Here is a 12,235-nt window from a genome sequence, read left to right as displayed (position 1 = left end):
TAAACCACCTATAATAACTCATGTAGCCAGATTCCCTGGCATAATCATTGCTGTAGAAGTATTGAAAATGCAAAGTGTAGCAAACTATAATAATTGCCTCAAGGAGAACTCAATGCGACAGAGAGGTACGTGCCGCTGAGATTATTTATTGCCTGTATCGGCGGTTTCAGTAATGGCTGAGAAAATATAAAAAAGGGATGTAGCAAAGAAAAATTTGACCTCGTACTTACAATGTCCCTTGTTTCGAGTACAAAGACTGCTTGATTTATTTAATTACTTTTTTATATATAGTGTGAACCAATACTTAAGGTTAAAAAAGAGGGTTAAAAAAACGAAATGTACGAGAACATATTAAATAGAGTTCAATACTATGCGAAACATCGCCATCAATTCGAATGTTTTCCAGAAAGGTCCACCAAAATAAAGCGCTACATGAAGCACAACATGAAAACAGAATAATGCACAATAACACATCAAATGATAGGTCCAAAGTTCTTCTGCAATGCCAAGACGAGCAAACAAAAAAATTACTAACAACAGAAAACAGTACAGCTCCTTCTAACGCCAAAGAACGAAGACGTAATCTTCAAATATTTCCGCAATGCCATTTGAAGCAGACATCTTCAACGGAAAGGCATTCTACAGTGTCGCATTCTAGAGCATAAAAAACTGTACTTACAGGCATCAGTTCGTGGCAACATGGGTGGTAATTAGCGATCGTATTTAGTAAGTCAAAACCCTTATATGTCTCATCGTTCAATCGACCTTCAAAGTCCTTCAGCGAAAGCGCGTCGACGACACGAAAGGTACAAAAGGTCACGTGGTAGCACAGTCGCGCTCGTGCCACAGCTCGCGCGTTCGTCATCGCCTTCTACAGCTGGCTCCCACGCCCCACACCACGTCAAAAAGAGTCAATGTTAGTTCAGGCAATGCAAGCCACGGCCTTCGGTGGGAGTCGAGCCCTCTCATGCATGTGGGACTCCAACCCACGACCTTTGTTGATAAGGGGAAGTAAAGGCACAGCTAATCATCATACATCTAATTAGGTTCTCGAACCCACGACCTTTGTTGGGAGAAAGCAAGTAATAAGAAGTAACAACGCATTCGAATAAGAAGGTAAATTGAATGAATGTCTGGTGAGTACGCAGGCTTTCGCTTTCTTCCTCTTCAGCGTACGCTCAAGCGACTGTCAATTTATTTCACTCTTCTGGGTGTATGTGTGTAACTCATTGTTTACATATAAACATTTTGCTACAGATAATTTGGCATCATATATTTAAAGTGAGCTGAAGAGAGGGGTTGACCGAGGGGCCCGATTTTTATTAGTCATATCATAAGAAGCCAACTAACACTGACACCAAGGACAACATAGGGGAAATTAGATGTGCTTAACAAATAAAATGAAGAAACGATCAATTAATGGAAATCAAAGTGGACGAAAAAACAACTTGCCACAGGTGGGAACCGAACCCACAACCTTCGCATTTCGCTTGTTAGGCTCTACCAATTGAGCTACCGCGGCGTTGTTTCCCCATCCACTTTCTTGGGTACTTATGTGTCCGAGTAGAACCCTGGGAGTGTTAGCCAGGGTCACCACTCATAGACCACTCATAGACAAAGGATCTCGATTGAATGTCACGAACTTTCTCCTAGATTAAACAAAGCCAGTGTAAGCAGTCTTTTTGTGCAGCGAGGATGATTTGCTTAACTTTCTTTTTAAGAACCACAGCTTCCAATGCGCTTTAATAGTAATATCTCAGAAACATCTTGTCCAAGTTAGAATACCGGCAAATGTGACAAATAAGTATCTAAATTGGTCCACTTGTTCAACTGGACAATAACGAAGGTTGTATGGAAATGAGAGGGTATGTATGACAGGGCGGTTTTCTTGAAATTCGGCGCCATATCAAAGTCACTGTAAGAAATGCACTCTAGTACAATTTCAGCGTATCAATTCGTAGCACATTTTAATAGGATGCATACGCTATTTCTTCAAACGCCACACAAATTCTCCCCAAATAACCTAATTTCTCACATGAGCGCGCGGAACTTCGACGAAGTCGTTCATATAAATGAGAAATAATGACGGATCAAGCACAGTTTCCTTTGAACACCAACACTGACAAAAACAACATTTGACACAGTGTTCTTTATGACGTCAAGTTTGTTTTCTATTAGTGTGATAAACACTTATACATCCAACGATGAACCTGCGTTACCATATACGTGGTAGCTTGGGCAGCAGCTTATATGAGGGACCTTATCAAACGCCACATAAAGGTCCCAAAGAAAGAATATCAATGTGATCCGACACATCGAACTTACGCGATAAATGCTTCACATTACTTAAGGGCGGCGCAATTGTTGACAAGGCCTTAATGAAAACGTTGTTGATGACATGGCGATGCCCTTCTATAAGACAAAATCATTTAATAGGCAAAAGCGTATTCTTGTAATTTGCAGCAAGAACTAGTAATCAACACACACCTGTAGTTATTAACAAATAACCGGCAGCCGTAAATATATTGAGGGCCTACTCTACCTTTCAGTCAGTCATCTGAAACTTCGCTACAAGCTGGTTAAAAGTATGAACTAAATATTTAGGTAACTTTTTTAGGTAATACAATAAAAGTGAATTCCCAATAACGTCTAGCTCCACACAATTTTTCAGACTTTAAGTAAGCCGCTCATGACAACCTCACGTGTTATCAAAAGATTGCCCCCGATATCAGAAAACGGCACTAGACAGGATCTTTTAAAAAAGATTTCAAATATTTTTAAAAATTATCAACTACGATCACTCCCCTTATTATACCGTTTAACTTCTCGCTTATACTCACATGTGAAAATTACGCAATCAGTCCGTCAGTGCACCCGACATGTGTTCAAGTAGAAATACGGGGACAAGAAGCAGTTTTAAATGCTTGCATACCCGTGCCTGCAGTGAAATGGGGTAATTCTTTACCAATGCAGCGGTGTTTATATAGAACGTGTCAGAAGCTGACTATTGGCATACATTTTGCATACAATAGTACTCATACCCGCCGTGGTTGCTCAGTGGCTATGGTGTTAGGCTGCTGAGCACAAGGTCGCGGGATCGAATCCCGGCCATGGCAGCCGCATTTCGATGGGGGCGAAATGCGGAAACACCCGTGTACTTAGATTTAGGTGCACGTTAAAGAACCCCAGGTGGTCAAAATTTCTGGAGTCCCCCACTACGGCGTGCCCCATAATCAGAAAGTGGTTTTGGCACGCAAAACCCCATAATTTAATTTTTAATAGTACTCATGTGAACTGTAGTGTTCTTCCCACATTTTAAATGCACCATACAATTCACAGAAGTTGAACCACGTGAGGCTATGAGGAACGTAGCCGCGAACCCAGTGCGATGTCGCCATCGCACCACTTTCCTCCTCGCAGAGGCAAAGGAGACCGTCATGGCATCCAGCGGTAGCTTGCAGCGACAGTGGTTATCAATGGAAATTACTGTGATTCTCAAATGATTCTTGTGTAAATATTGTGTTATCAGGTGAGGCGAGGTTAAGAATTACCTCTGCGGTGTTCCTGGCGGGAACAATTACTTTCGTGATGACGACTACTGCTAGCTGTACTATGCAAAGCGCATCTTCATCTTTTGTGTTCGTGTCAGCTGTTTTTTCATCGCAGCCATGATTACTTGCAGACTTGTCCCGTTTTCATTGCTTTTTGAAACACGTCTTGTATGTGAAACGTAAGCTCCCTTTTACTACTCGGATTTACTTCGTTCATTCTTGTTTCTTTTCTTTTTTGATAGCTCTTAAGAAGAAAACTGGAGAGTCTTAGTGGCGTTCAAGACGATTTCGGACTGGTGCTGGGTGTCGCAAGTACGGACATACCAAGGATGATTGTGAAAGTGATTGAAGACTACGACAGGTGAGAACAGGATGCATCAGGCGCTCATTTTTACTAAGTCCCAGGTTAAAAAGAAGCTTAAGCTCGGGTGCAACTCTGTTTTCCCGAGTAGAATACAGGGTGCATTTCTTTACGCCATTACTTTTTGAAATACAACCTCACAATATTTGCTCAATTTACATCACAAATGTAAATTATCTACTGAGGCTAGCGTCATAGGCAAGAAAAAAGAAGAATTAATGAGTGCATACTAGCTTTACATTTTAATTATAAACCTCACAGCCCATGTTTCCAATTGAAGCTTGAAAATAATTGTCATGAAAGTCTGGTTTCGCACTTCTACATTTTAAAATGCTCATGTAGGCCAAGATAGCTGGCTTCAAATTGTTCTTTCAATTTGCATAACTAAGCACGTAGCGGCACAAAGCGAGGTAAGTGGTCAGAATCAACTTTGACGCGGTGGGTCAATGAAAAGCTTCGCTATATTGCGCAATTGCGCAACGTGGCCGCTGAAGTGTCTATGCTTCAGCCAAGAAATTGCGCACAGCAACCAATCAGAATCAGCTCGTGCGAAGAGGTGACTGCAACACTAGCTTCATATTACGCTACGCTATTGCGTCACGCACTGGTTAGACAGAGAGATAATGCAAAGCGATAGAAAGTGTGGCGAGTTGCTATACAGTAACGTATTTATCTTAGCGCTGGTCCTGTCTTCTTCTAGTCTCTGTGTTTTTGTCACTTCGCGCTACAAACCAAGAATATGTTAGGCAGAGAGCCGTGCTTCGTCGGGCCGCGTGCGTTGTTGGGTAAATTGTACGAATAAATTAATATCAGGTATTTCGGCTTACCCAGCTGTTTCACAATTTCAAGAAACTTCAAATTTACTTTATTGACGATTCGCTCAAACTTCTAGTTAAAAACATGTTCCGTATCGCTTGTAAGTATAAGGCTTATTATCTCGAATAATTTAATTAGCTAAGGAATTTTTTTACAGATGTCTGCTTGGTAAAAAAGTTCCTTTGTATATGCATAATTTCGGTAAATTTCGTTGGGTATTTTTTTCAAGTTTTCTTTATTTTCTAGAGAAAATTACATTCTGTCAAGTCTAGAAGGAGAATGTTATTTAGGGTCAGCGATTTTTATAAGATATTCGGAAAAATGTACATAAGAATTTTAAAAATCTGAACATGATGTATTCATAGATGTCCACCAAAAGGTATACTACAGTTCTGTCAATTGTATTTTTAGAGCACCTAGAGCGGACAAATCTGGTACATCTATTTACAGGTTACGTTGAATATGTAAAGTCTTTACCAGAACATAGCAAATGCATTGTTCAAAAGTTACAAGTACACTTAGGAGATGTGTCTAATGCATCAATAAAATATGCTTTAGACATATTATATGAAGCTTGCAGAAGCGAGATATCGTTTTCTATGCTAAGGTACAGCGTCGAACACTTTATACTCGAGTACCTTTGTGTGTTTGCCTGTTCACCTTCTTAAATAACTATCTCAAACGCTGGCAAAATAAGTCTAAAATTTAAATTTTGCTTTGTTCAACGTGGTATGCATCAACCAATAAATATGAGTTATACGACTCCTCATTGCATTTAGCGATGTCTCGTGTACCGCAAGGTTCGATATTAGGGCTCTCACTCTAATTTTCTTCAGTGACCTCTCTAACCGCGGGCCTTCACTTGCAGGGCTGTTTGCTTATGACAGTGTTACTTATGGTTAAATGAGATTACAATGAAAAATTTACCATGTCGTTTACCATGGAACCCGTTCGCATAAACCCGATTGTCTTTAGGTTTTCATGCACTATTAACGACAGACACCTTTAAGACAACCTTATATGTATAATCCATGTTTAGTACCGTCAAGAGTATTTAAATTAAAATAAGACACTTAGCGATTGAGAAGGTTGGATGTCACTTGGCAGATTTCAAATCTGAAACTGAATTCGGCCTAGACGTCCTGGACTCAGATGTTCGACATATTGGTGGTCCATGAAACAGAGGAAAATTTGCCAACGTTGTGTATCCATAATTCTAGGTACGGTGATGCTGCTCATACAAGAAAAAATATAAATTATACGAGCGTAATGCACCTGTTTCATCTGACTGCGCTTCCCCGTTGGAGGCGCAGCGAAAGCACGAACGGCGAAGCAAAAGCCACGTCGTCGTGGCTTTTTGGCCCATAGGCGTCCTAGATACTGAAACCAAAACTTTTTTTCAGCAAGATGTATTATAGCAAATAATTTTATGTCTCAAATGCCTGCCACACTTTTTTGCAGTATTTCAACAATTTCAGCCTTCATGTGACGCAGAAAAATAACAGGTAGCATATGCCATGTTAAGGGTTCTCCCAGCGATATTTCAGTAAGGCGAACAACCCCACCAGTGAACTGCTGTTTAATTCTTGAGATTGTACATATTCTGCTCTACCTACGAATATGTGAACGTAATATTTAGAAGCGTTGTCATTACATTTATTATTTTATTCATTTTATCCTCAAGGCCAAACGCAACACATAAGGGAGCGTGCAAAAATATAACAAATTGTATTAGACAGAGTAGCATACAGTTATTATTAGTAACAGTAAAAAAATTCAAATTACGCGTTAAGCTTAATGCCTGACTATGCTAAAGGCAAGGAGTCCCAGTTCTTTTTGTTTAGTGAGGACAGCTACACTCTTCTCACTATACCTTCACCTAACTTACCACATGGACCAGTCACTTATTGTGAGTGTTGCTTAAAGCCATTCGGTCTACTAAAATCCAGAATTCTGACTGATACATTACAGAACGCCCCCGTACTGGACTAGTCTTATTATCATCAGCCACACATCATTCGCAAACTACGCCTTGCCACCATACGATGATAAAGCAAGCTTTGATTTGACGAACTGTTATATTGTGCCTCCCACTATACATAATTACGGCAGTCACTACAACCAGACCTACTACGGCACTTTGGTAAGTAAGAAATCACTAATTTCGTTGTAGTTTTCTATACTTTGCGAAATGGTTACCCCTGTCAACAGCAACGGCTAGGTAATAGTGGTCCATCCATCAATGCATTTGCTGAACACAGCACCGGACGGTGGAGCGTCATTTCTAGCTACGCGAAGGAATACATATATGTAATAAAAATGAAGGAATTTGAGAATAAAGAACTCTGCACAAAAATCCGAGATCAGGGCACGTACGCTGAAAGTTCCCGGTAAATTCACTGGAAATATAAGCGCATCTGCTTGCATGCGGAATACATACTCTTCGTGTCTCTCTTTCCATGACCCTAAAGGAAGACTCGTCGAAGTTCCTGCAAGAACTTCTGAATGCGGCCCAGACGGTTCCAGTATCGGTGTCGGTGACTTTAAAAGGCCGCTGGTTTACGTCAAATGCGCCCGTAGACGAAAACAGGGAGATTTTCAAGAAGTGCACGAAATTCAACGAAACCACGGACGCACCACCGGTCTCTGTAAGTGTCGCGCTTTCCCTCAAGTGATACTTTCCCACTCTGACGGTGTTTTCTTCTTATTTATTTTTTTTGCTGTGTTTCTTGCGTTGGTATGGTACTTACGTACGGACTATTTTCGGATCCTTCAGTCCTCTTCATTCTTCTCGCGCACTGTGCTCTAATGCAACCTGTGGTCTCTCTTGTTCAAAATAATAATTGTCACCTATTTTGCGTCAACTATCTGTGCGTAGCTACGACAAGCGAATGCTCGCTCATTGATAGTAGGCCAAGTGCTGACTCATGCTCATGCGTGCTTACACTTGTCGGTACTCTGTCACGTTCCTACTTATGCTCATAGTCGCTTCCATTCACGTTTACCCGCACCCACTCAAACTAACAATCCCTTCCACTCACAGTTACCTGCACTCAGTCACTCTAACACTCGCCGCGACTCTGTCACCTGCATTCGCTCACGCTAACATTCGCTACGACTCACAGTCACCTGCATTCACTCGCGCTCGTGCATTCACTGCATTCACTCGCATTCACGTGCACTCGCGTCAACATTCACCTCCATTCAGTCACCTGAATTCACCCACGCTGAATCTGGCCTCCAGTCAGTCACATGCACTGACTCACACTAAGCCTCCACTGACGATCACCTGCACTCGCTGGCGCTAACACTCGGCTCTATTCACAGTCACCGGCACTCACGGAAACTAACACTCCCTTCCAGTCACAGTCACCCACACTCACTCACGCTAATATTCGCCTCCACTCATAGTCACCAGAACTCACTCACGCTAGCATTCGCCTGCATTAGCAGTCACCTGTGCTGACTAACGCCAATACTCGCCTTCACTCTGGGACGTGCACACACTCTTGCAAGTACTCGCCTCCACTCAGTCACCTGCACACGCTCACGCAAACGCACACCTGCACTCACAGTCAACGGTAGTCACTCACCCTAACACTCGTCTCCACTCAGTCACCTGCACTCACTCACATGCTAACACTCGCCTGCATTCGGCGTCACCTGCACCCACTCACGCTAGCACTTGCCTCCACTTAGACACTTACACTCCTTCGCGCTAACACTGGCCTCCACTCAGACACCGGAACTCACTCCCACTAACATCCATCTCCACTCACAATCACCTGACTTCACTCTCACTAACACTCGCCTCCACTCACTGTCGTTTGCAGTCATTCACGCCCACTCCTACTCGTCGACACCCTTTCAAGAAGTGCAAGCAGGCATCGCATTCATACCCAGGTGCACTCACACTCAGCGTGACTTTCTAATAACCTGTCTCATGTCTCTCAAATTAGTGTAGAGCAAGTACAGGTCAGCCTACTCGTCAATGCATAGCCGACCTAATATTCGCGTGCCATGGCAGCCGCAGTGTGAAGTAGAAATAGAGCATCACGTTTGTGTAGTCAACCTCCGATTTTCAAGTAATCCCCCAAGACAAGGCAGGAAGTTTTCGTAGCGCACCATGCCGGACGTCGATCGCCGTGGCTGGTGCTGGTTTTTTCTAGCTTCCGCTGCTGTCTTACCGGTAAACTAGTGAGTAAGGCAGCGCTGATATAACAAAGCTGCTTAATATGTGCATAGCTATGTGTAGTATCTTACAGATGAGCATGTGGCCGGCGCAGTTGTATGCAGAAGTAAGGAATGAAACGACCAACGCCACCTATATACCATCACTGCGACAAATATTCACCTTAAACCTCCTCCCATTTTTATTAAAGCAATACTTTTTTGTTGCTATCTTCCCGTTTTTCTTGCTCAAGATATTGGTGACCTCTGTGGTGCGTACTTCTGCCAACATTTACTGGCTATTTATGTTACACATTTCGTGCGAGAGCTTTTACAGCAAAACTGTTTATGTGGACCCTGTGCTGTTGTTGTCAGACTTAGCTATAAAGGGGCCAAGTTACCTTGCGGGAGAAGGAAAGAAGTGCTCACCAGAGGGAAAGCGGTTGCAGTGAGTCCTTTCCACCTGTGAGAATGCTATCTTATATGCAAATCACACGGTGCATTTTTGGTGATCAATCCAGATCGGCATCAAATTTATCGACGATTATTGCACCCTGCCGCGAAAGAAACAAATTTTGCCCTGTCGACTTGAGGCCAACGTACAGTGCCCAGCGATTGAAACGCTGTACTTGGAGCGCGTGGCTGCCGGCACTTCTTGCGCCAGCAAGTAGTGCCGGTAACCACGTCAGTCGTCAAACCAATCTAACCAGTCGTCAAAACGATTGCAGCGCACGCATATCCAGTGGTGGGCCTTGCGCCCAATATATGGAGATTTGAATTAGTGCTTCCCCACATTCCATCCCGCAATATAGACTGCATGCGAAGTTTGACTTGCATGGTGTAGCACTTGGTGTAACTTAACAAAACTTCCTTGTTCGACCATCTTCACGTGCTGAAGGGGCGGTGATTTTTGTCGTCTTAATGTTTAGATGCGGTGCTCAGTGTCGGTGCTGTGTCGTGTTTCTCCGCCGGCGGGTCCGAAGGTTCCGGCCACGTTCGTTACCGAACACCGCTGCGCGCGTCTTGTAGAGAGGCTCTGTTTCGTCGTCTTCGCTCGCCACAACATCGCTTAGACTGACTCCTACTGTGCGTAGGGCGTGCGTAATTTGAAATCGAATACTCGGAGAAGTATCTGACATTCGTGGAGTAAACGAGCAAACAAGTCAATGCACACGCGCAACTGTTGTCTTTCCATCTATGTCACGCCTTTGTTTCGTTGCCGTGAAACTGCCGTCGTCGTGCCGTTGTGACCAGGGTGTCGTGATTTTGTCGTCACACCCACTCCATCATACTGCAGATGTCGTCGCACCCTGATCGCCTCCATCGTCATCATTTCATCGCCGACACAGTATGGACCTCGTCACGCTGTCGTGCCATCTATCAATGCAGTCGACTATAAGATATAGCAAATATCAAACAGCGCTGCTGAAGTCAGGGGCATAGTTGGGAAATATTTCTCAGTGTGCCCGTTTAATTTTTGCGGCCTCCATATGGTGCTGCTGGAGGGGGGGGGGGGGGCTTTAACTTGACGGTTCACTAGTTTCTGCATCAGTTTCTTCAATATAATACTTCACTCAGTTAAGGGCTTTACCAGGGATGTTGCGGTTACTGTCCAGCCGAATAGTTTACATGCGAGATTTGAGTGCTATAAACAAGATCTGACTTATACCAGCGGGATGACATCTGTAAAGCTATGGATGCCATAAGTCGTCCCGTTTACATGAATGGGACAGTGTCCGATTGCATGGCATTCATATAAACAGCGGTAATGCGTTGGGAAGGCGCATCGCATTAATATGCCTGGCGAGGGCAGAATTACGGGTGTGAGTCGACTCACGCGTAGCATGTAAACGCAGGATCGTCGCATTAGGAATTATGGAAAGAAATTAGCTGCCGGACTGCCACGCTCATGCAGTTGCGAGACAGCAGCGCCCGAAGCGGAAGCGGTATGTACTTTCCTCATACGACATCAGGTGGCGCTACGTTCTCACGAGAGTTAATGCGCTACATGCGCCACATCGCCTTTCCCAAATGCCCTTAGAAGTGCGATCGCCCATTGTCGCCTTAATGTAAATTGGGCTAGTGTGACCACGCGACATGACAGAAGTATTTGGCAGATTTTCTTGTGCAGTAATTTATTACTACAAAGAGCCTTGGGAGTGTTGCATGGCTGTTGAGCGTGCATGTCCGTACAGCGCGCGGCTGTTCAAGCGCGCAGGGCGGACGCCGTCTCACCGGAGCCATTTCACGCCAAACATTCTACGCACGTGCATTCGAACATCTCGAAGCGAATCGTGTGAGACTAGAATAATCTTACCTACTGACGAAATTGTCAATCATTATGAATCCAGGTGAACAGTCGCGACTTTTGAGTTAATGAAGACTTTGAACATACCGCGATGCTCAATACGCTGCCGTGGTGAGGCGTGTGTGCATGTAAGAACCCGCCTACCGGTGACGCTGCACCCGGCCGCTGCTCCGATCCAAATGCGCATGCGCGAGCTCTTCACGGTTCTTATCGGCCACTCTGTTTGCGACCATGGAAAGTGCCTTATATCGCCATTCACTAAAAATCCATCCACTGTGTCTACGTCACAGTATCGCCATCACACATACCTCACGGATATATGTGATAGGATAGGATAGGAATAAACTTTATTTGTCCAACGGTTGTTGATGTTGGTGCCCGGGGCTAGGCTGCCAGGGGTCCATCACCCGAGGAAAATCTTTCGAGACCCTCGGCAACGGCCCTGGCCCGCTGGACGGCCCACTCCTGGTCTTCGGGTGTCTCGCTGATGAGGGCGGCTTGCCATCTCTCAGTGAGGCGCCCCGCTTCAGAGGGTTCTGCTCTTCTATTGCCCCTTCCTCTTTGTCCTTGTTCCACGTGGCGTCGGCATTCCCAAAGCACATGGGCCATATCGGCCCGTTCCTGCTCGCACCACGGGCAGCCGGGCGACGGGTGCAGCGCGGGCCACAGGCGGTGCAGGTGGTAGGGGTTGGTGAAAGTGCCCGTCTGCAACCGTCTCAGGTCGACCGCCTGGGATCTGTCTAGGCGCCCGTGGGGTTGCGGATATTTTCTTCGTTCTTTCCTATAGTGACCAAGCACCTCCCGGTACGTTGCCGGAAACTCCTTGACATCGCAGTCGGCGTCCTCGTGATCCCCAGCTCCATCCGCCGCGATTTGTGTTGTATTGGTAACAACAGCGGCCGTGCCAGACGGGGTGGCAGCCGCCGTCGCCGTCACTCCTCCACTGGGGTCCCGCACAACTACGGCAGCGGCTGCCCGCTGGGTGACCGCGTCGCGGCGGGTAAGCTGCCTCGCGACGAGGTGGGCGCG

The 12,235-nt window shown here is 44.9% G+C and overlaps 1 protein-coding gene across 5 annotated transcripts in view; it reads left to right on the top strand.

Annotated features, from left to right (window-relative positions):
* LOC135895841 (uncharacterized) overlaps positions 1-12,235 on the top strand; it is a 77,080-nt gene that overhangs the window by 51,183 nt on the left and 13,662 nt on the right. For 3 of the 5 annotated variants that reach the window (XM_065424055.1, XM_065424047.1, XM_065424041.1), the window contains exons 8-10: positions 3,794-3,912; positions 6,700-6,871; positions 7,200-7,376. In XM_065424055.1, coding sequence (XP_065280127.1) covers positions 3,794-3,912; positions 6,700-6,871; positions 7,200-7,376 — 468 coding nt within the window. The remainder of the gene's footprint in view (positions 1-3,793; positions 3,913-6,699; positions 6,872-7,199; positions 7,377-12,235) is intronic. The other 2 variants (XM_065424071.1, XM_065424063.1) reach the window with 1 other exon arrangement.

The sequence above is a fragment of the Dermacentor albipictus genome, chromosome 8 (assembly GCF_038994185.2).
Source record: "Dermacentor albipictus isolate Rhodes 1998 colony chromosome 8, USDA_Dalb.pri_finalv2, whole genome shotgun sequence".
NCBI lineage: Eukaryota > Metazoa > Arthropoda > Arachnida > Ixodida > Ixodidae > Dermacentor > Dermacentor albipictus.
The sequence above is the reverse complement of the archived record's forward strand: the minus strand, read 5'-3'. Positions and strand labels throughout refer to the sequence as shown.